Source organism: Sapajus apella, unplaced genomic scaffold, assembly GCF_009761245.1.
Source record: "Sapajus apella isolate SASKATOON/1434 unplaced genomic scaffold, GSC_monkey_1.0 scaffold43, whole genome shotgun sequence".
Taxonomy (NCBI): domain Eukaryota; kingdom Metazoa; phylum Chordata; class Mammalia; order Primates; family Cebidae; genus Sapajus; species Sapajus apella.
The window spans coordinates 1101347-1121818 of NW_022436983.1; the positions used below are offsets into that span (position 1 = coordinate 1101347).

General features: G+C 42.2%; 1 protein-coding gene across 22 annotated transcripts in view; it reads left to right on the top strand.

The window, feature by feature from the left end:
- Nucleotides 1–20472, top strand: part of CAMTA1 (calmodulin binding transcription activator 1) — a 954794-nt gene that overhangs the window by 79393 nt on the left and 854929 nt on the right. For 3 of the 22 annotated variants that reach the window (XR_004275912.1, XR_004275914.1, XR_004275915.1), the window contains one exon: nucleotides 6868–6951. The exons of 16 other annotated variants lie outside the window; for them this stretch is intronic. Coding sequence is in view for 1 of the 6 variants with exons in the window: in XM_032301139.1 (XP_032157030.1) it covers nucleotides 6868–6876 (9 nt within the window). In the remaining 5 variants the exon portion in view is untranslated. Of the gene's footprint in view, nucleotides 1–6867; nucleotides 7150–8469; nucleotides 8678–20472 lie in introns of those variants that run through there. 3 more of the 22 variants (XR_004275911.1, XM_032301139.1, XR_004275913.1) reach the window with 2 other exon arrangements.

Below are 20472 nucleotides of genomic sequence, written 5' to 3' on the forward strand. Positions count from 1 at the left end.
TGATCCACCCGCCTCGGCCTCCCAAAGTGCTGGGATTACAGGCTTGAGCCACCGCGCCCGGCCCGAATTTATTTTTCTTAGTACACTGATTTAAATCCCACATGTATCCTTTAGAATGTGTCACATAAGGTGCTGTAATGGGTACAGTAGTGGATCTAGAAAGTGTGTTCAGCCTCTGACACTCCTGAGGACCCATTCATTCATTGTCTTATTTACCAAACAGTTATCGGGAACCTGGGTCTGCCAGGCCTAGTGCTGAGTGTGGGGATATGAGTGCTCGTACTGAGCCTGTTGAGGGCCGGGGAGAAACTTACAGATCCTTCAGTGTTTCAGTTGTGGTTAGGCTAGATTTGGGCAGATGTCATTTGAATTCTGGCTCTGCCATTTTTAAGATCTGCACTCTTGAGCTTAACCTCTACCCATCTGCAAAAATGTGGACAGCAGCGTCTCCCTTGTAAGTTGTGGAAAGAATCAGATAAGAAAAGGAATGTAAGATGAGCAGCATAATGACAGTAATCACAGAGCCAGTGTTTTTTGCTTTTGAGGTCCTGAGTGCTAGCCTAAATAGTTTGCAATAATTATTTTTTGTTCATTCTCACAGGAACTCTGTGAGGTAGGAATGTCACTGTTTTCATGTTGTAAATGAAGAAAGGATAGTTGAAAAATTACTTTGTCCAAGATCACAGAAGTAGTAAGTGGGAGAGCTAGAACCTGAACCCAGGTTCAAGCACATGGCGTGATTTAAAGCCTAGAAAGGACTCCCTACATTCTGTGGAGCCACCCCGTCTTTCAGTGTGGCTTTATTCTTTAAAATTGTAAAGACTTTTTAGGTATCTGTTGGCACTTAAAAAAATTTAGTAGTCTTTAGAGGGATGATTACCTTAAGCTATTATCAGCTTGAATTTGTTTCTTAATTTACATTTTAGCAGCTTTGACACCTGTGGCTTGGTGCCCATGTTGAGGAGTGTGTGTGTGTGTTGGGACTGGCGGGTGAAGTTAGATCTCTCTGGGCAGTATGAAAATGAGGATTGTGAACTTCCGATCAGACTCACCTAGAGGATTTACCAAAAATGCAAATTCCTTAACCACTTCTTTGGTATGCTAAATTATACTCTAAATTATAATCTCTTAGGGGTAGGACTCAGAAAACTATTTTTGCAAGTGATGTTATTTAGATAGTGGATTCTTTTTCATTCTGAAGTTTGAGAATCAGTGAATAAAGGGAATGGGAAATGTCAGCTTCTCCATGATCCAAACTGCCCTTCAGGAAGCCCGTAGAAAGATTAAAGTGAACCCTGGTATGCCTGGCTAGTAAGTTTAAAAACAAGTAATGTGGAAATAAAATCAACAGTGGGTGAATTGGTCTCCCTGTTGTTTTACTTTTTATATCATTTGTGTTTGGGAGGAATTTGATATGATCCTTCTTTCCTAGTGGGTAGAGGGGTAGCACGGGAAAGGAGTGGATCTAGGCTCTGACAGAGTTGGCTTAATGCAGCAGGCCAGTCGGAAGAAAAAAAATCTAAGCATATTTTGTGGATTAGCATATCAGTTGCAAAAATAGGAGTATATCTAAAGCTGATTTCAAATAGTCTTTCTGTAGAGAAACTATGTCAGACTGTGCCCGGACTTTTGCTTTAGAAAATATGGTAATTTCAGGTTTGTGGCTAACATGAAAATTAGTAATCAACCCTAAGGGTTTTAAAGATGTACCATATGTGTGTTTATTATGTATTTCGATATTCATAAACATTGAGGATTCTTTTATTGTCTCATGTAACAAGAAGACTAGCAGCTCAGGGATGGTGGCTCCCATGGGCTTCCTCATGATCTCTTGGCTTCCTCTGCGTGGACGGCCACAGCATGGCTGCACGCCTAAAGCACACGGAGGGGGCAGCCTCCCTGTCTTGGGCTCCCTACCCACCATTCTTAAGCAGCTTTATTGAGGTATAATTGGCATACTGAGTTGCACATTGTCGTGTATGTTTTACAAGTGTACATCTGTGTACACTGCACGACCATTGCCACAGTACGATACCAAGCATGTTTATCACTCTCCAAAGTTTCCTGGTGCCTTTTGCAATTCCTTGTGCCCACCTTTCCCCCCCTTTTGTGAAAGTTTTGATGTTATTAGGGAAAAAGTTACGTTGTTGAGGATAAAGTACTAGGTAGAAAGATATTTAACTCGTAGTTTTCTCTTTTGTTTTCTTTTTGAGGAGTATAGTGGAAGTAATAGATGATTGTAGGTACAGGTTGCAGGATTATTTATAGAAAGTTTTGAGAAACAGGCAGATGTCTCCGAACAGATCGTCTTGGAAGAGTTTGACAGGAAAGATATTTTCAGAAAGGCTGGAATATAGGTGGAGATGGTGCCTGCTGGCAGGTGGGGGAGAGAAAGGAAGGACAGCACCTGCCGGGCGCTTGCGAGTGAGCCACAGACACGAAAGCCAAAGGCTGAGCTTTTCTTTGGTTTTTCAGTAGATGGCATTTTTATCATGCTAGAAAGACTAACATGAATTCTAACATGAAATGGTAATAAAAATGTAATCCCCACTAAACTGTAGGGCATACATAGCTCAAATGCATTTTTTTGTTGAATGGCATGCTGGTGATTTATTTATTTATATGTATAGATTAAAAATAATAGATTTTTTCCTATCATTGTAATCACCTTTTTGCTGTGTTTCCCCCAGCCCCCCTGAGACAGGGTCTTGCTCTGTCACCCAGGCTGGAATGCAGTGGCACAATCTCAGCTCACTGCCACCTCCACCTCCTGGGCTCAAGTGTTCCTCCTGCCTCAGCCTCCTAAGTAGCTGGGACTACAGGCGTGTATCACCACACCCAGCTAGTGTTGTTTATTTTTTTGTGGAAATGGGATGTCCCTATATTGCCCAGGCTGGTCTCAAACCTGGACTTCAAGCGATCCTCCTGCCTCGGCCTCCCAAAGTGGTAGGATTATAGGCGTGAGACACAGTACCGTGCCTAGCCTGGGTAGTTCTTTTTAATTGTTGAATATGCCTGCTGAGGTTAGTTTCTGCTGCAGAAAGCATTATATAATGTTGGATTAATAACCATTTTGTAAAGAGTTAGTAGAATTGTGTAACGTTTTACCTGGCAGGCGGAGGTTGCAGTGAGCCAAGATCTTAACACTGCACCCTAGCCTGGGTGACAGAGTGAGACTCTGTCTTAAAAAAAAAAAAGTATAGGATTTTATCTTAATGGATCTCTTAACTTGTCTCCTAGCTTCTATATCTCTGCATTTTCTTGGCTCTTTATTTTTCATTTATTTCCAGTTCTTCCATGTATTTTTTTGGAAAGTAATATGCTTGGGGTGAAAATGGCAGCATTTCTGTCATGACTTAAGCTTACTAGAAATGACATTCTTTGCTCTGTGTCTGTTTAGTTGAGAAGTGAACCAATTCCCTGTGCTTAAATACTACTCCTTGATGGGGGAGGGGGAAAGATTTTTAACATAGAATACAAACTGAATTTGTTGGAAAAGGTATTCCTATAAAATGTTGTCCAGGTAGTTAGAGCTTAATATGGGTGAGAATTTCCCTAAAATAATATTCTTTGCTGGGCCGGGCACGGTGGCTCACGCCTGTAATCCCAGCACTTTGGGAGGCCGAGGCAGGTGGATCACGAGGTCAAGAGATCGAGACCGTCCTGGTCAACATGGTGAAACCCCGTCTCTACTAAAAATACAAAAAATCAGCTGGGCATGGTGGCGCGTGCCTGTAATCCCAGCTACTGAGGAGGCTGAGGCAGGAGAATTGCCTGAACCCAGGAGGCGGAGGTTGCAGTGAGCCGAGATCGCGCCATTGCGCTCCAGCCTGGGTAACTAGAGCGAAACTCCGTCTCAAAAAAAAAAAAAAAAAAAGAATATTCTTTGCTGTGACATTGATGGCTTAATGGTCTTATGAAAGTGAAACTTAGTGTGTTTCTTCTTTCAGCCATGTAACTCACAGATAGGGATAGTTTTCCAGTTTTAGATTAGGGATAGCTTGTATCCTGTAGTTATAAGGTTTTGGGAGTCTTTGAGTATTTCTTGTCTAATTCACTTACTAGTTACAAAGAGACAAGCTGTAATGTAACAAGTCTTCCTGAGGAGGACTAGCTTTCTGTACCCTTTGATGTAAAAATGCCTAGTAGTTCTACCAGTTGGTGATGTGTTTGGGGTTAATGAAAACCCCTCACTCTCAGTCTGTTGATGCACTGGTGTGTATTAATTCAGTCCATTCATAGTCATGAGCTGACTGTGCCTTATTGAAGAAAGGGAGGCTTCTGGAAGAGAAAGGGAGATGGATAAGTTTGGATCCTCAGGTACTGCTGCTGGTGCCTGGGAGTGGGGCAGGGAGACTGGAGGTTCTGAAGAGAGGGCTTTGTATCCAAAGTTAAGATTTAGCCAGCCCTTAATGGGGAGAGAAGCTAGTCAGGTCCAATAACCACAGAGTTCAGAGCAGGTGAAATCGACAGGTGTCAAATCTAATTCCTCTTTACAGTGTTATTTCTGTGGGGAAATGTGTGTGGCTCATATACTTGCCTCAGCAAACAGACTGGACTCAGAATCAGCCTTTGTTGTCATCATTTAAGTGGAAGTAATTACTCCCTAGGGTTGCATTGCCCCTTGGAAGGCTTCTAGCCTTCTTTTTACCTAATAAATTATATTCCATGTTCTTTGACTATGAGGGACATAGTAAACTAGTAGCCTTTACCTTCTTCTCCCTAAATAGCAAACTCATGTAGAAAATATTAGCTAAAATCCTTATAGATTTTTTGGAATCACCTAAAATGTTATCATTATTGGCATAATTTCATTTGCAGCCATTTTGTCAGAACTGCTAAGTATTTAGGTGGGGCGATTGTTTTCATTCCCATATGGGAATTTGGTTGGTTGTAACATTCAGGCACTCAAAGAGTTAATTCCTGACTTTGTGGAGATGACATCATGTTCAGGTAGTCTTGTGTCTGAAACTTTTGGCGGAGATTAAGCTGATAGATTTGGGCTAACATTTTTTTGTGTGCGTGAGTTGGTAAATTTTGAGGATGATTTAGAAGACTTTAAAAAAGCATCTGTGAGTACTTCATCATCTTGATGTCGAGAAGCGATTGTTATTTAATACATACACGTTTTAGTAATGAAGGGGGTACACAGAGTTAGTTGATCTGAACAGGATTGCTTTTTCTCCTTTTTAATACAAAATATTTTTGGGAAACAAAACTTGACCAGTGTTACACTGCTGGCTTCTTGTTTTTTGGTTACAAACATGATGAAATGGCCTAAATAATGATGCCACTAAAACAACATATGCATTGTTTTGATGGGGTATTGATTCTTTCTATAGTGTTCAGAATTGCTTGCATGCCTCCCAGCAACAGACACATGTGTAACAGACTTTATGTGAGATGAACATTCCAGAGAAATGAAATGCTAGTTTACTTTTCAGTAGCTATGAAACTAAAAAAAAAAATAAAAAAAAAAATGTGTTTTTCGAAACATGGCCTTAGGGCACTAACACACTCGGACCCAGTGCATGAGCTCTGCAAGTTATTTTAACAAAACCTAATCACAGGAACGAACATCTGGCATTTATAGAGTTTGTTTATTTATTGATTGCCATAAGCCTCTAGAAAGACTATCCTGTTTCTTTCAATAAAATCCTTTTGGAAGTTGTCTGTATATTAATATCTAAGTGTTTTTGGAATTTAACTTTTAACAAGGTTAACTCAGATGTTAAATACTGTGGGCTACAATGGAAGTAGGAGAATGAAGAAGAAATGGCAAGTGGGGACTCTTGTAAAAAGAGCAGTAACTAAGTTCTTTTTCCTGGTTATTCTCCTCCCATGGACTATCCTATATGGCAGGCCATTATTTACACTGCTTTGTAGAGTCCGCTGTCTAGTAAGCACTAAGGAATTTGGATCCGTAAACCAGGGAGCATATAGCCTGCTAAATCCTCAATTTTCGGAGAGGAGACACTAAAGATGATTGTGTTATGATACTGTTCATTTTATATACTAGTGAAATGAAGACTGAAATTATTTACTGTAACCGTTAATTATCATGCTTACCATTACTGCAAATTTGGTTATGATTTGGGTGGTAGCTTCATGTTTCAAAACAAAGCTATAGTTGTATCCTTTTAAAAAACATAAACTACGTTAGTTTGTTAATGGGGAAAGTGAGTAAATAATAACATGTATTGAAGAAATGAAGCTTGTCAGATACAGGGAAACATAAAAACCCTTGTAGATATTCCTCATGTCAAGCCTCTGTTAATTCTGTGTAATTCCAGTAGAACTAGCAAGTTGTTTTGCTTAAAATGTCTTTTTTTCCCCTTGTGAAGTGAAAGTTGAATGTGAGAACAGATCTTAATAGATATAGTTATACAGTTTATTTTATCATGTATCACTTTATTGCTGTCTTCTAGAACATTGTTATACTAAATGTTCCAATAATGGAAATTTTATGCAGCTACTTCAAATGAAACAAATTTGCAAAAACTCAATTTTGGAACTCATTCCTTGAGGAGAGGAAAAAACTCACCATGCTGTGACCAAATTAGATTTCTGATATGTTGGCAACTTATCAAACACTGTCATTTCCAGAAAACAGGTTGTGGGGTCAAATAGAAATATCAACACTTTTGGTCACTTTCAGTTGAAGATATTTTGTGTTTTAATGATTGAATGGTTAAATTAAAAAAAATGTTGGTAACAGGTAATTAAAGTGTGGTTTTGTACGTAAATAAAAATGGCTCTACACAGCATCAGGAATGATTGGGTTCAATTACAGTGGAATCTTCAAGAGCTTGATTTTAAATTCTCAGAGATACTAGTTTTACTTACTGGAGCTCCTTTGTTTTGCAGAGATCATGATGCAGCCGTCCTTTTGGATTTCTTTTTAATAATGTGTGACCCTTCACCTTTGATCCCCTGACCTGCATTACCTTGGTAACCATTTCATTTTTTAATTTAATTTCATTTTTTAATTTTGGTGTACAAGCTGTAACATTTCATCTCTCAAAGTGTAACACGCTGATTTCCTCAAATAGAGATACCCCTTTGAGCGATAAATTTGCAAAATGCTGTCTTCATTTTCCGTATTAAAATTCATTTGAGTTTTAAAATAAAGTGTAATCTGTGTTTTCATCCTTTTAAAATTTAAGTTTAATGAGTGCCTTTCCCCATACAGTATATTTCCTTTTTTATTCATGTTTTGCAGAAGCTGAATTAACTTGGTATTTACATATAACTTACACACAGCCAGGACACCCATACCTCTCCTCTACCCCCAAACCACCCAAACCACTGCCCCTCATCTTCTCACACATACACCCTCCCCATCACCATCACCACATACCCCTTCCTCTGCAGAGTAATTTGTCTTTCTTTCAGAAATAGTAGCAACTTGAATTTATTAGTCTTAGCTGCCACATTCTACATCCTCAGATTATATTTCGTATTCTGAAGTATTTTGGGGAGAAAAAGCTTAGACTTTTACATTTCATTTAAGGACTAGAAAAATACAAAGTTGTCTCATTACCCAAATTCACCTTTCTCCACTCCTTTAATATTTATTTAATTTGAAGCATAAGTTAAGAACGAGCAGCAATTTTAACATGACCAAAAAATATACTTTTGTCTCTGCCAAAACCTGGTTGGTCAGTCAGCCCTGATGGTCTCAATACCAGACTGATTTCTGCCATATGGAATTTCATGACTGTTTTTCAAACAATGCATTTTTATTGTATTCCTCTTTTCAGAAAATTCTTAATCTAAAGCAAAACAAACCAGAAACAAAAGACAAAAATTAAACTTGAGTCAATTCTTTGAACTGGCAAGATACTCTTAAGAAATCATGTCCTTAAAAAAAAAAATCGTGAATTCTCTCAGCATGGCCCACTGAAGCACAGATTACTTTTTAAGTGTCTCATTATTTTATTCTCTAACATTTAATGCTGATGTTTTAATTGCACACAGCTGAAGCCGCTAAATGAGCACTGAAATGGATTTAAGTCCTCTCTGAGCTTTGTTGATACCTATAAAAGTTTATATCATTCATTAGAACCACAAATTAAAATTAGTCGTGGTTAGCTGTTCACTGGCGATTGGAACTCTCACAAACACTTTTGTTCAAGGCTCACAAGCTTGTTTTTGCTTAGTATACTTATATACCTGAAAAGCTGCCTTTAGCCTGTTGGGTATTTCTTCTTTTCACAGAATTGCAAAATATCAGAGCTGAGAAATACAAATAGGTAAAACAGCCTGTGATTATAAAGCCCTTGTGATTTATAATGTCCCAGTAGTCAGGAGCAACTTTCTTGCTGAACCTTGAATTTTAAGGTGATTTTTTTTTTTTTTTTAAAATAATGCCTTTCACAGTTGTGCTGACATGTTTTCCTGATCCCCACAGACTTTTTTGCCTTAGGTATGTCCTTTATTTGTTCCTTTGATGCCGTGTCCTTCTAGCACTAAAGGAATGGCATCTGGCTCAGTGGATGGTACATGAAAGCCCAGGGCTGCAGGAGGCCATGACTGTTTGTTGCCTCCATTCCTGGTGCTCAAGCAGCCTGGAACCAGCTGACCCCTGAGGGATGAGCTGGTTGATGGTCCCCAGGAGGTTCCCAGCTCCCTGTTGATGGAATCGGCTTTCCTGGGGCTCCCATCTGCCTTTGAGGTAGACAGTACTTTATTTGTAAGTCCAGTAGGAGCTAAAGGGACATTAACAGGTGAAGACGAGAAAAGTTTTCATTTTCTTAATTTTATTTTGCTGTTAGATCAGTTAGATTTTCTTTTAAGTTTTCTGCTTCATACATTTTAAGATAACCTCATTTTTCTAAGAGAGCTAGTACACGGACACATTTATGGCTTATTTTCAATGAGCACTGTTTATTTGGTTAGTATTTAGGACATTCAGTAGGTTGTAAGCCAATGGATGTTTTTGTAAACGTGATTCATTGAGAAAAGCCTTCATCGGAGAGTCAGATAACCTGTTTCAGACTAGCAAAGTCTCTGGATGTGTTATTGGTATCTGTTGAGGTAATCACACAAAACTGAAATACTCCAACAGACTTTCATTTTGGTGTAAAAACAGTGAAATTAGCTGTTTGACTTAAAATTTAGGAGTTGTAAGACATTTCATTGATGCTACTTCTGTTTTATCCTCTGTGAAATGTAGATACTGTGTGTCTCCCACTTGCTTTTTAGGGTTGTTGGGAGGATAAATGAAACTGTATGACAGACACACTGGGAACTCAGAAGAAAGGTGCTTTTGAAATTGAACCTCATCCTGTGGCTATGCTGTTGGCAGGCATAAGCGTCATGCTGAGAGGCAGTGGTAGTGAACTCGGTGGTAAAAGGGCAGGACCATGGGCTCTGGAGCCAGGCTGCCTTAGTTCGAATCCCACCTTGACCTCTTGAAAGTGGTCTGACCCAACCTCTCTGTGCCTGAGTGACCCAAATCACCCAACCTCTCTGTGCCTGAGTTTCCCCTCTTTGAATTGGGGATGATAATAATAGTACCCACCAAAGGATCCTAGTGGGTTAGCTGAGCACATGGACACCAAGTGCTTAGAGCAGTGCCTGCTGTGTAGTGTGGCTGATCCTCACATCCAGAAGACCTGAGCGGGGGACTGACACCTTACAGAAAACTAGACTCGAAACAATTCTCCCTGTGGTTTTCTAACGTTGACTTAGAGACCCTTGTATGTTTAGAGAGAGGAACTGAATAGTTTATGGTAATTAAGCACCTCTAAAACAGATGGAAGTTCGCGTGCATAGTTAAATCTGGGTTTTTAATCTCTTAGGAAGAAAAGTTTAGATCACAAAGAGCTCCTTAACCCTTTGTTGATAGTTTCTTTTCACTGTTTTTGGCTGTGGAGGGACAAGCGTTTCTCGTTCCCTTTTATTCTCGGTAAGCTGTTGAGGTAGCTTTGAAGGAGTCAGAAGTAATGAACTGTTTCGGGGTTTTTATGCAGCTGCGTGAGGCTTCAGTGTCCTCTTGAGTGAGGTGGAAGGGACGTCACTGCCTTTCCTGAGAGTGTAAGAATGCCTGTTACATATTCATCCTGGGGCTTTCAGTACATTTTTTTTTTTTTTTTTTTTTGTGAGATGGATTCTCGCTCTGTTGCCAGGCTGGAGTGCAGTGGTGCAGCCTCAGCTCACTGCAGCCTCCGCCTCCTGGGTTCAAGTGATTCTCCTGCCTCAGCCTCCCTAGTAGCTGGGACTACAGGCATGCATCACCATGCCCAGCTAATTTTTGTATTTTTTAGTAGAGACAGGGTTTCACCATGTTGGCCGGGATGGTCTCGGTTCTTGACCTCATGATCCGCCTGCTTTGGCCTCCCAAAGTGCTGGGATTATAGGTGTGAGCCACTGCGCCCGGCCTCAATACATTTTAATTATCCACATTTATCTACAAGGTGGGTGGTATGTTCACCCCATTTTGCACATGAGAATGCTGATGCCCAGGTAGGTTAAATAAATTCACCCAGACTCACACCCTCAGTAAACTGCCAAACTGGCACTTAAATCCAAGTGCCACTCATGTCACTGCACTGCTGCCTTGCATTGATCTGCAAACCTGGCCGAACCACTCCCAAGAAACGGTTTTGCCCTTTTGGTTGCAGGAACCTCAGTTATATGCGTTATCATCCCTCAGCCATCAGACCTTTTAACATAACAGCACCCCTAACTTCTGAAGGCCCCTGGCTGGCTTCAACAACTGCCCTTCTCCCTGCTCCCCATGGAGGGCTTTGTCATATATGTGGCACTTTTAGGGACTCTTAAACCAGTGGCTTCCTCAGTCCTGGCTGCACATCCAGAATCCTCTGTACAGCTTTTAAAATAATCCATTAAAAAAAAAAAAAAAAAAAAAAAAAAAAAAAAAAACACTTGCCCCACCCGAGACTTGTTCTAGGGAGATCAATAGGTTCAGAAATAGAGGAAGTTTATTTTGTAAAGAAGAAAACAAATAGGTTCTTAAATTGTGTGCATATGTATCTGTGCTTCTGGAGTGTGGGTCAGTGCTGTTAATTCTGCAGTTGATTCCAGTGTAAGGTAAAATGAGTTTTATGGGCCAGTTTAGTTCAGCCATCATTTGTTAGCACTGTTTCTGTAGGAAAAGTTCCTGGCATCCACCCTGTAGAATACCTTCTTCCATGAGTGAGCACTTGATCACCACAGAAACCAGCTTTGAACTTAGAGTGAAATGAAGGAGAGGGCTCTGCTTGCTTTCTTGTTCTTTCATTTTTCTTTTTTCTTCTCCTCTGTTTATGGGTTTATTGTTCCCTTCTTTTCTTCTCCTCCATAGTTCCATCTTCCCCTGTTTTCTTTTTTTCCCACATCTACCATTTTTTTTTTTTTTTTTTTTTTTTTTGAGACTGAGTTTCGCTCTCCACAGGCTGGAGTGCAGTGGAGTGATCTTGGGTCACTGTGACCTCTGCCTCCTGGGTTCAAGCAATTCTCCTGCCTCAGGCTCCTGAGTAGCTGGGATTATAGGCATGCACTGCCATGCTGAGCTAATTTTTGTATTTTTATAGAGACAGGGTTTCACCATATTAGCCAGGCTGATCTTGAACTCTTGACCTTGTGATCTGCCTGCCTCGGCCTCTCAAAGTGCTGGGAATACAGGTGTGAGCCACCGTGCCCAGCCTCATCTACCGTATAGTTACAGTGTATCTGTCATCAGACTGTGAAGTACTTGAAACCCTTCAGGTGCCTCCATATAGTTGATGTTCACATGAACATTTCTTTATTTATTAATTTTTTTTGTTTTTTTGAGATCGCCCTTGTCGCCCAGGCTGGAGTGCAATGGCACGGTCGTGGCTCACCGCAAACCTCCGCCTCCTGAGTTCTAGCGATTTGCCTGCCTCAGCCTCCTGAGTAGCTGGGATTACAGGCGCTTGCCACCATGCCTGGCTAATTTTTGTATTTTTAATAGAGACAGGGTTTCACTATGTTGGCCAGGCTGGTCTCAAACTCCTAACCTCAGGTGATCCACCCGCCTTGGCCTCCCAAAGTGCTGGGATTACAGCGGTAAGCCACTGTGCCTGGCCAAATGAATGTTTCTTAATTTGTCTTAGTATCTGTCTTTCAAAGAAGTAGGCACTGCCCTCATTAGCTTGAAAATTGTTAGATTTTGTTTGTGATTGTCCTAACTTAAGTGGTTTATCTTGAAGAGCTTAGGTAATTTAGTCTAATAGATTTAGATAGGTCGAGAAACGGCAGGCTTCAGTCACTGAATAGTACAGAATATTGGGCATTAAGATGGATTTGGACCGTTCAAGAGGTCTCTTGTATTAGGCTTTTAGCATATCTGCTGCATAGTTTTTAGAGCTGGGAGGTCTAAGATCATCTGGGTTGGACCCTTCATTTTTGGTGGTGAGGAACCCACTCCTGAGAGAGGAAGGTGTGTCTTCAGTACCCACCTCCAGGCCAAGACTCACCCTTCTCCTCTGTGTCCTTAACTGAGTGAGAGTTGGGAAGGAGGAAGCAGAGCCAGTGTGACAACATAGCTGCTGCACTGCCTGCCTGCCTCTAGATACATTGGAGAAACAGTCAAAATAATCCTCCTCCTGTGGTCCCCTCTCATGGAAACAAATGATAGAAGGTTAGGGCACTTTTGAGGGTAAGCAGGGACTTCTTCAGTGTGAAAGTCCGGAAGCTTTGGGTGTGCCCTAGACCCTGTCCTGTTGGCCTTGGCACCACCAAGTGGGCTGCTTTAGGGTCCATCCTGATGGTGTTTAATCCTGCTTGAGGCTTTTGAGGAGCCTAAGAAACTGAAGGTGTGGAAAGATATTTTTGTCATTCCTTAATGAAGATTTGCCCTAGGTAGAAAGGGAGTGAATGAAGGAGAGGTCGGCAGCAACATTGCTGCACAGTCAGGAAATAACAGGAAACATCTCCTGCTTGTTCTCATTTGTGGTGATTGTTTCCCTGGGAAACTGTGGCTGTGGTTACCGTTGCGCTGTGTGATGCACCTCAGAATCCTAGGATTAGACTAGATTTTTCTCTTTGCAAACACATCTTCAGGTGGGGTTGGAAATACTCCATATGACAGACTGTTGCATATACTAACCACAGAACTTCGATTATTCGAAGTTTGGGACTATTCACATGTTTGGGAATCCAGCCCCTTTTCTCTCTGCTGTGTGAATCCTTTTGAGTACTTTATACCTCTAAGCTTTTCATATTTCCAAAAGAGAAACAGGAATGACTTTTGTCCCTCTTTTGTAATGGTAGGAAAAGGACTGGTAGGGGAAACTCTTGGACAAGGTTTGACCTGGGATCTACTATGCCTGCTCTGGTTCACTTTGGAGCACCTGATCATGGGGCCTTGCACATAGTAGACACTCAGCAAACATTAACTCTCTTTTCATTTCTCATTAGCACAGGTAATTAGGAATAGGAGCTGATAGACTGCACGTATCTGTGTAGAGATATATCTGTAATTAAAGTTTTAATTAAAGAAACACCAGACCAGGCAGATGGTTCTTATCCCCACATCTTGTAAACCAAACAGCCGTGGCTTTTCGATCTTGCAAACATGCAAAGCTGAGAGTAGCAACATTCGTGGTGGTACACCAAGGGGAATAAGTTGTCTTATAAATTAACCATAATCTAATTTTGGCAGCACTCTACATGATGCCAGACCCAAGGATAATAATTGCAGTTTGAAATGAAAGACAATACATCAAAGTTACGTCCCAACCAAAGCTTTTAAGCCTCAAGTCAAGGGCATTACCACAGCCCAGCTGGTAGATCACAAGACGTGTGGTTTTGTGCTAGATCACAAAAGCTGACAAGGTGTTCCTTAGCTAGATACAGTATTTAGAGTGCTATCTTCCTGATTTTTCAGGCATTGCTACCATATAGCCGTGTAGAATTGAGAAGGGACTTGTACGTGTCTGCCTTATACAGATCCTCTCTGCTATGTCACAGTGACCTTAGTGGTCAGTCGAGTGCAGAATTAAAAAACAAAAAACAAGAACACCCATAAAGAGTGACAGAAGAAGACTTCTCTCATATCACTTCTTAAGGAACCAGTCCCTGCAGGAACCCCAGCCATTTGTTCTAGTTCCGTCGTCATCAGCAGGAAGTTGGAGCAGTACAGGGACGTGGGCAGACAGTAAAGTCCATGGCAGTTCACCTTGACCTCTTGGGCTTCACCCATTCCGTAACCCCAGTGTCTTAGCCCTCCTCATAACCTTTAACTTTGTCACACATGTCATTTTCAGGCATTCAGTGCAGATGGGCAGCTGTACAACAGAATTACAAACTAGTTGTTACAAGTATGTTTTTACTACCTACATCCCACGAATTCATTTTCTACTTGGTAGAACCAGTACTGAAGACGTTCATTTCTTACATCACAGCGAAGAGTTTTAGTTTAGAGGCTAAGAGAGTCATTTCTGCTTTGCTGAACAGTGAAGTACCTTACTATCCCTGCACTTCTTTTAAAGGAAGCAGAGTTTCTGCTTGAAAAAGAGCCCATGTTATGCTGGGATATATATAAGCATCTTCACATTAAAGACTATGTTATCAAATGTAGACCCCGAAGTGCTTTATCTTAATACCATCTGTAAATCGAAACTCAGTCATCCCTGGAGAAATGTGTGTGTGTAAGTGTAAGGAGACATACCAAACCCACAAGACCCTATGAGGTACTGTGAGCGAAGCCGGTGTCTTGCTGGTAGACGGAAATGTGTCCATCAGTTTCTGGCTTGGGGAAGATTTCAGTTATTTGGTGAGATGTCCTTTGGTTTTAGAAGGCAATTAAATGTAAGCTGCTCTGAATAAACAGCCATTTGTGGTTGTATTTAGAAAATACTGTAAGATTAGAATTGTGCTGCTAGGTATCAGGTTGGCATTTTATATGTGGAATTTGAACCTGACTATGAAATCTGTTTCTTCTTGAATTTGGTTCAAGAACTGAACATGTAACTTTTGAGCATACAACACATGTTTAGATTCTAAAGGCTTTTTTTTTTTTTTTTTTTTTTTTTGAGACAAGGTTCTTGCTCTGTCACCCAGATGAAGAACCTAATCACTGGAGTGCAGTGGGACAATCATAGCTTGCTGCTACCTTGAACTCCTAGGCTCAAGCAAGCCTCTCAGCCTCCTGAGTAGCTGGGACTACTCTCGCTGCTGCGCCTGTCTAATTTTTTCTATTTAGTTTTGTAGAGATGGGGTCTCTGTTGCCCAGGCTGGCCTTGAACTCCTGGGCTTAAGTTTTCCTCCTGCCTTGGCCTCCCAAAGTGATGAGATTACAGGTATCAGCCACCGCTCCCCGCCCTGTAGGAGATTTCTTATAAAGTGAAACCACTGTTACTCAGAACGGCATTATGCCTCACTTCAGGGTAGGAAATAGAGAAGCCTCCAAACCCACCTGGAATGGTAGGCTTTTTATTTCTCTTTCTCTGGTAGGTTTTTTTTTTTTTTTTTTTTTAAATAGAGACAGGGTTTCATTCTGTTGTCCAGGCTGGGGTTCAGCGGCATGATGATCGCTCACTGTAACCTCACATGCCTAGGCTCACCCCTGGAGTAGGTAGTATCAGAGGTGTATACCACCACACCCTGCTAACTTTTCTGATTTTTTTGTATAGACAGGGTCTTGCTATGTTGTCCACATTGGTCTCAAGCTGTTGGCCTCAAATGATACTCCTGTCTCAGCCTCTGAAGGCATGGGGTTATAGGCGTGTGCTACCATGCCCAGCCTCTAATAGATTTTTTTTTTTTTTTTTAAGGCAGGGTTTCACTCTGTTGGTCAGGCTGGAGTGCAGTGACGTGATCTTGGCTCATGGCAGCCTCTACCTCTCAGACTCAAGCAGTCCTCCCACCTCAGCCTCCTGAATAGCTGGGAACAGAGGGGCACGCTACCACACTCAGCTAATTTTTTTGTATGTTTGTAGAGAGGGAGTTTCACTGTGTTTCCCGGGCTGGTCTCAAACTCTGGAGCACAGGTGATCTGCCTACCTCAGCCTCCCAGAATGCTGGATTATAGGCTTGAGCCACTGTGTCTGGCCTCTAATGGATTTTAAGGAAGGTTTTGCTCTATCTGATATCTGTATGATTATGGGAGGGGGTGGAGTATTCTGCCCACCCTAAAGTGACTTAAATTCAAATATTTATTTGTTTGTTCAAGAAATACTTACTGAATACCTAGTACTAGGCACTGTCCTAGCTATGTAGAATGAAGAAATAAACAAAACTATGTAATTCCCCTCGAAGAGCTTATTTTCTGGTTGAGGGAGAGGGAGTAATACACAATAAAAATAAAAATAATTGAGAGCTTACATATGCCAATTATATTTCTTCACTCACTCTTCAGAACACTGAGGAAGGAGGTGCTGTCATTATCCCCATTTTGTGGACAAGGAAACTGAGAAACAAGTTGAATTAACTTGCTCAGCGTCACACAGCTAGTAAGTGGTGCTGTTGCATTCCCGTCTAGGTCACTGGACTCCATATTTCATGCCCTTAATCACAGTGGTATTTTGCTTCTCTTTTAAAAACTGCCTGATCTGTTTATTTCTAAAGAAAGGGAGATATGTCAGTGACAGTGTGGTGAACAGTGCAGCAAGGTACACAATGAGCGTGTTCTTGGATGTCTGGATGTGCATGCTATTCTAGCGTAACTGAGCGGGTATCTCTGGTGAGGTGATTTGAAGGAAACACAACACTGTGACCATTTGAAGGAAGCAACTCTGTGACCACGTAGATATCTAGAGTGAGCGTATTCCAAGCAGAGGGAACTGCAAAAGCAAAGACCCTGGGATAGATAGAGATAGATTTGGCAATGGTGAAAGAGAAGCCAGGAGGATGACGAGAAGGCCGGTGTTGCTGCACGGAGCATGGGGAGGGGCACGGGAGGTGAGGCAGTTGGGAAGCAGTGTCCTGTGCGGCCTTGCAGGGCGTGGCACGGTCTTTTGGTTTTGCCAAATGAGAGGGAAAACCACCCAAGGATTTTTGAGCTGGAAAAAGACGTGACAGAAAGGATCACTCTGAATGTAGTGCAGAGAGTCGTCCAGGGCAGGGTCAGCAGACCACAGCCTGTGGCTGGATCTAACCCACTACCCGTTTATGTACAGCTAGCCAGCTAAGAATGCTTTGTACATTTTAAAATGTTGAAACAAATCCGTATTTTGTTTCACATGAAAACTGTATGAAATTCAAATTTCAGTGTCCACTTCAGTTCGAGTTCTGTTGAAACAGAGCCGCACTTGTGTGTGTATTATCTGAGGCTGCTTTTGAGCTGTAACAGCCAAGCTAAGTAGTTGTAACGGAGAGCATATGGCCCGTAGAGGCTGAAAGATCTGCAGTCTGGCCCTTTACTGAAAAGAGTTGTTGATCCCTGGTTTGAGGGATAGGGATAAAAGTAGAGACCAGTGAGGAGATTGTTGCAAGAACTGATGATGGCTTGGACCAGGGCAGGAAGAAGTGGTCATGTGTGAAAGGAAGAGCTAGTAGATTGGATTCCTATAGGGAGAGTCAGGGATGATGACCGTGTTTTTGCACTGAGTAACTGGAAGAATGCTGTTCCCTTTTACTGCGATCAGGAAGACTGGGAACAGCAGGCTGGGTAGGAGGGGTGAAGAGAATGCACATTGTGTTTTGCACGTGTTGACTGTAAGATGGCAGGTGGAGATGCTGAATAGGCAGTTGCATGTTTGAAGTCTGTAGCTTCAAGGAGAGGCCGAGGCTGGAGCTAGACTTTGAGTGTTTTCAGCATATAGGGGGTTATGTGAGACTGGATGAAGTTTTTTAGGGAGTATGTACGATAGAGAAGTCTAGACATGGAGCCCTGGGATACCCAGTGTTAAGGAGAAGCAGGTAGAGAGGAGGCAAAGGAGAATGAGAAGCAACCAGAGAAGGAAGACAGGAGACAGGGGTGTCCTGGAAGTGCATGCTTCTTTCTTTTTTGTTTTTTTGAGATGGTGTCCTGCTCTGTTGCCCAGGCTGGAGTGCGGTGGTGTGATCTCAGCTCCCTGCAACCTCTGTCTCCGGGTTCAAGCGATTCTCCTGCTTCAGCTTCCCAAGTAGCTGGGACTACAGGCATGTACCACAATGCCTGGCTAATTTTTGTATGTTTAGTAGATGCGGGGTTTCACTGTGTTGGCCAGGCTGGTCTCAAACTCCTGATCCTGTGATCCACCTGCCTTGGCCTCCCAAAGTGCTGGGATTATAGGCATGAGCCACTGCGCTTGCCCCTCCCCCCGCTTTTTTGAGACAGAGTGTCCCTCTGTCACCCAGGCTGGAGTGCAGTGGTGCGATCTCAGCTCACTGCCACCTTCACTTCCTGGGTTCTCCTGCCTCAGCCTCCTGAGCTGGGATTACAGGCATCACGCCTGGGTACTTTTTGTAATTTTAGTAGAGATGGGGTTTCGCCAAGTTGGCCAGGCTGGTCTCGAACTCCTGACCTTAAGCCATCCACATGCCTTGGCCTCCCAAAATGCTGGGATTACAGGTGTGAGCCACTGTGCCCGGCCAAGGAAGTGCATGTTTCAAAGAAGAGTGATCATCTGTGTCAGATGCTGCTAAAGCTGGAGCAAGATACAGACTGGGGTTTTACTGTGGACTTGGCAGCGGGAGATCGCTGGTGACTTTCATAAGAGCTGTATGAGTGAAATGGTGAGGATAAAAACCCAGTTCCAGCTGGTTCAAGCAAAAACAACTGGATAGGGAGCTGAGCTGAGGCTCTGAAGGAATTCTGCTTTCTGCAGCGTAAGTGTAGGCTGGGAGAAGCTGGGAGTTGGATTTAACCTGGGATTAGGATTTTGCCAGGTGAGTATAGTGGAGGGAAGAGGCATCAGGGAGTTGAGCATTGCACAGAAGAGTTGATGTGAGGATTGAGGATAGACCGTGTAGTGTAAGCCAGGCAAGGAACCAGGAGGCATGAAGGAGCTGAGGGTCAGTAAGAGGTTATGGGGTCAGTGGATTGAAGGAGTTGGGTCAAGGAGTTGTTGGAGTTGGGATAGCTGAAGAGTAGAATACTTGAAATTGGTATCATGGAGGGGTCAGTTTTGGTTACATCAAGGTCAAGGGTTCTGCTGTACAGTAGTAGTGTCAGTGTGTCATGTGTAATTTTTAATGTTCTAGTAGCCATATTTTTAATAAGTGAAACAAAGGAAACACACTTTAGTAATATATTTTATGTTACCCAACATCTCTACATTATGTGGACATGTAATCAATATAAAAATTAAGATGTTACTTTTTTTGGCATGAAGTTTTTGAAATTGGTATATATCTTATATTTCCATTATGTTCTAATTTAGAGTAGACACATTTCAGGTGCACAGTGGCTGCCATACTGGACAGCTCATGGGATGGCCATGGAGTATAGTCCAGGATTATCACAGGGGAAGCAGGTAAAGGAACAAGGAGGCCATGATTTATGAAGGATTGGCCATGTAGATCTAAAACCACTTCTGACTCCTTCTGAGGGGAGCAGAGTTGAAGAGGAAGGAGGGGACACCATGGTGACTGGTAGAGGTCAGGTGCTTCAGTGGTCACTGCTTTGACCTTCGACTGGCCAAGTGGGCATTTTTCTCTACTCTTTTTTTTTTTTTTGAGGCAGAGTCTCACATTGTTGCCCAGGCTGGAATGCAGTGGTGTGAACATAGTTCACTGAAGTCTTGAACTCTTGGACTCAAGTGATTCTCCCATCTCAGACTCCTGAGTAGCTAGGGGTACCAATGTGCCACCATACCCAGCTAATTTTTAATTTTTTTCTAGGGGTGGGGTCTTGCTGTGTTTCCCAGGCTGATCTCAAACTCCTGTGTACAAGTGGTCTTCCCACCTTGGCCTCCCAAAGCACTGGGATTACAGGTGTGAGCCACCATGTCCAGCTCCAGGAAGCATCTCTTGTCAGTGATCTTGTCTCATTTCTCAAGCATCTGTGCATCTGTGAGATTCTGAGGGATTTACGATTGCCTCGTTTTCAGTCCAGGTGGTACCTTGTGGAATCATGGGGTTTGAGGACAAGATTTCTGAGTCATAGTAAAATATTGGAATACAAACTTCAAATTTTGACAGGATCTTCCCCAAATGGCACCTTTTCCAGTAGGACTTACATTGAGTCACTAATGAAAATGTTAACCCATTGTGAACAACTCATTAACAGCTATTTTTTTTTAAGCCAGGAGAAAAATATCCTTTAGTTTCTTACCTTTATTTTGGCGTGTGTTTGCCTGTCTTGATTTAGGCATAATTCTTAAATTCCTGAAATTCTATTAGTTTTACTTAACAATCCTAAATGTGTTAGAATGAGCCATGAGCTGACATTCAGTGGCTTCGAGGTGGTGTCATGTCATGCAGGGCAGCAACATACAAAATCTGCCCACATTCATCTGAACCCTTCAAAGGGGCAGGCATGAGCAGCCATTTACCATGCAGAGAATTTAGCTCGTTCTACACACACACACACACACACACACACACACACACACACACACACACACGCGCGCGCCC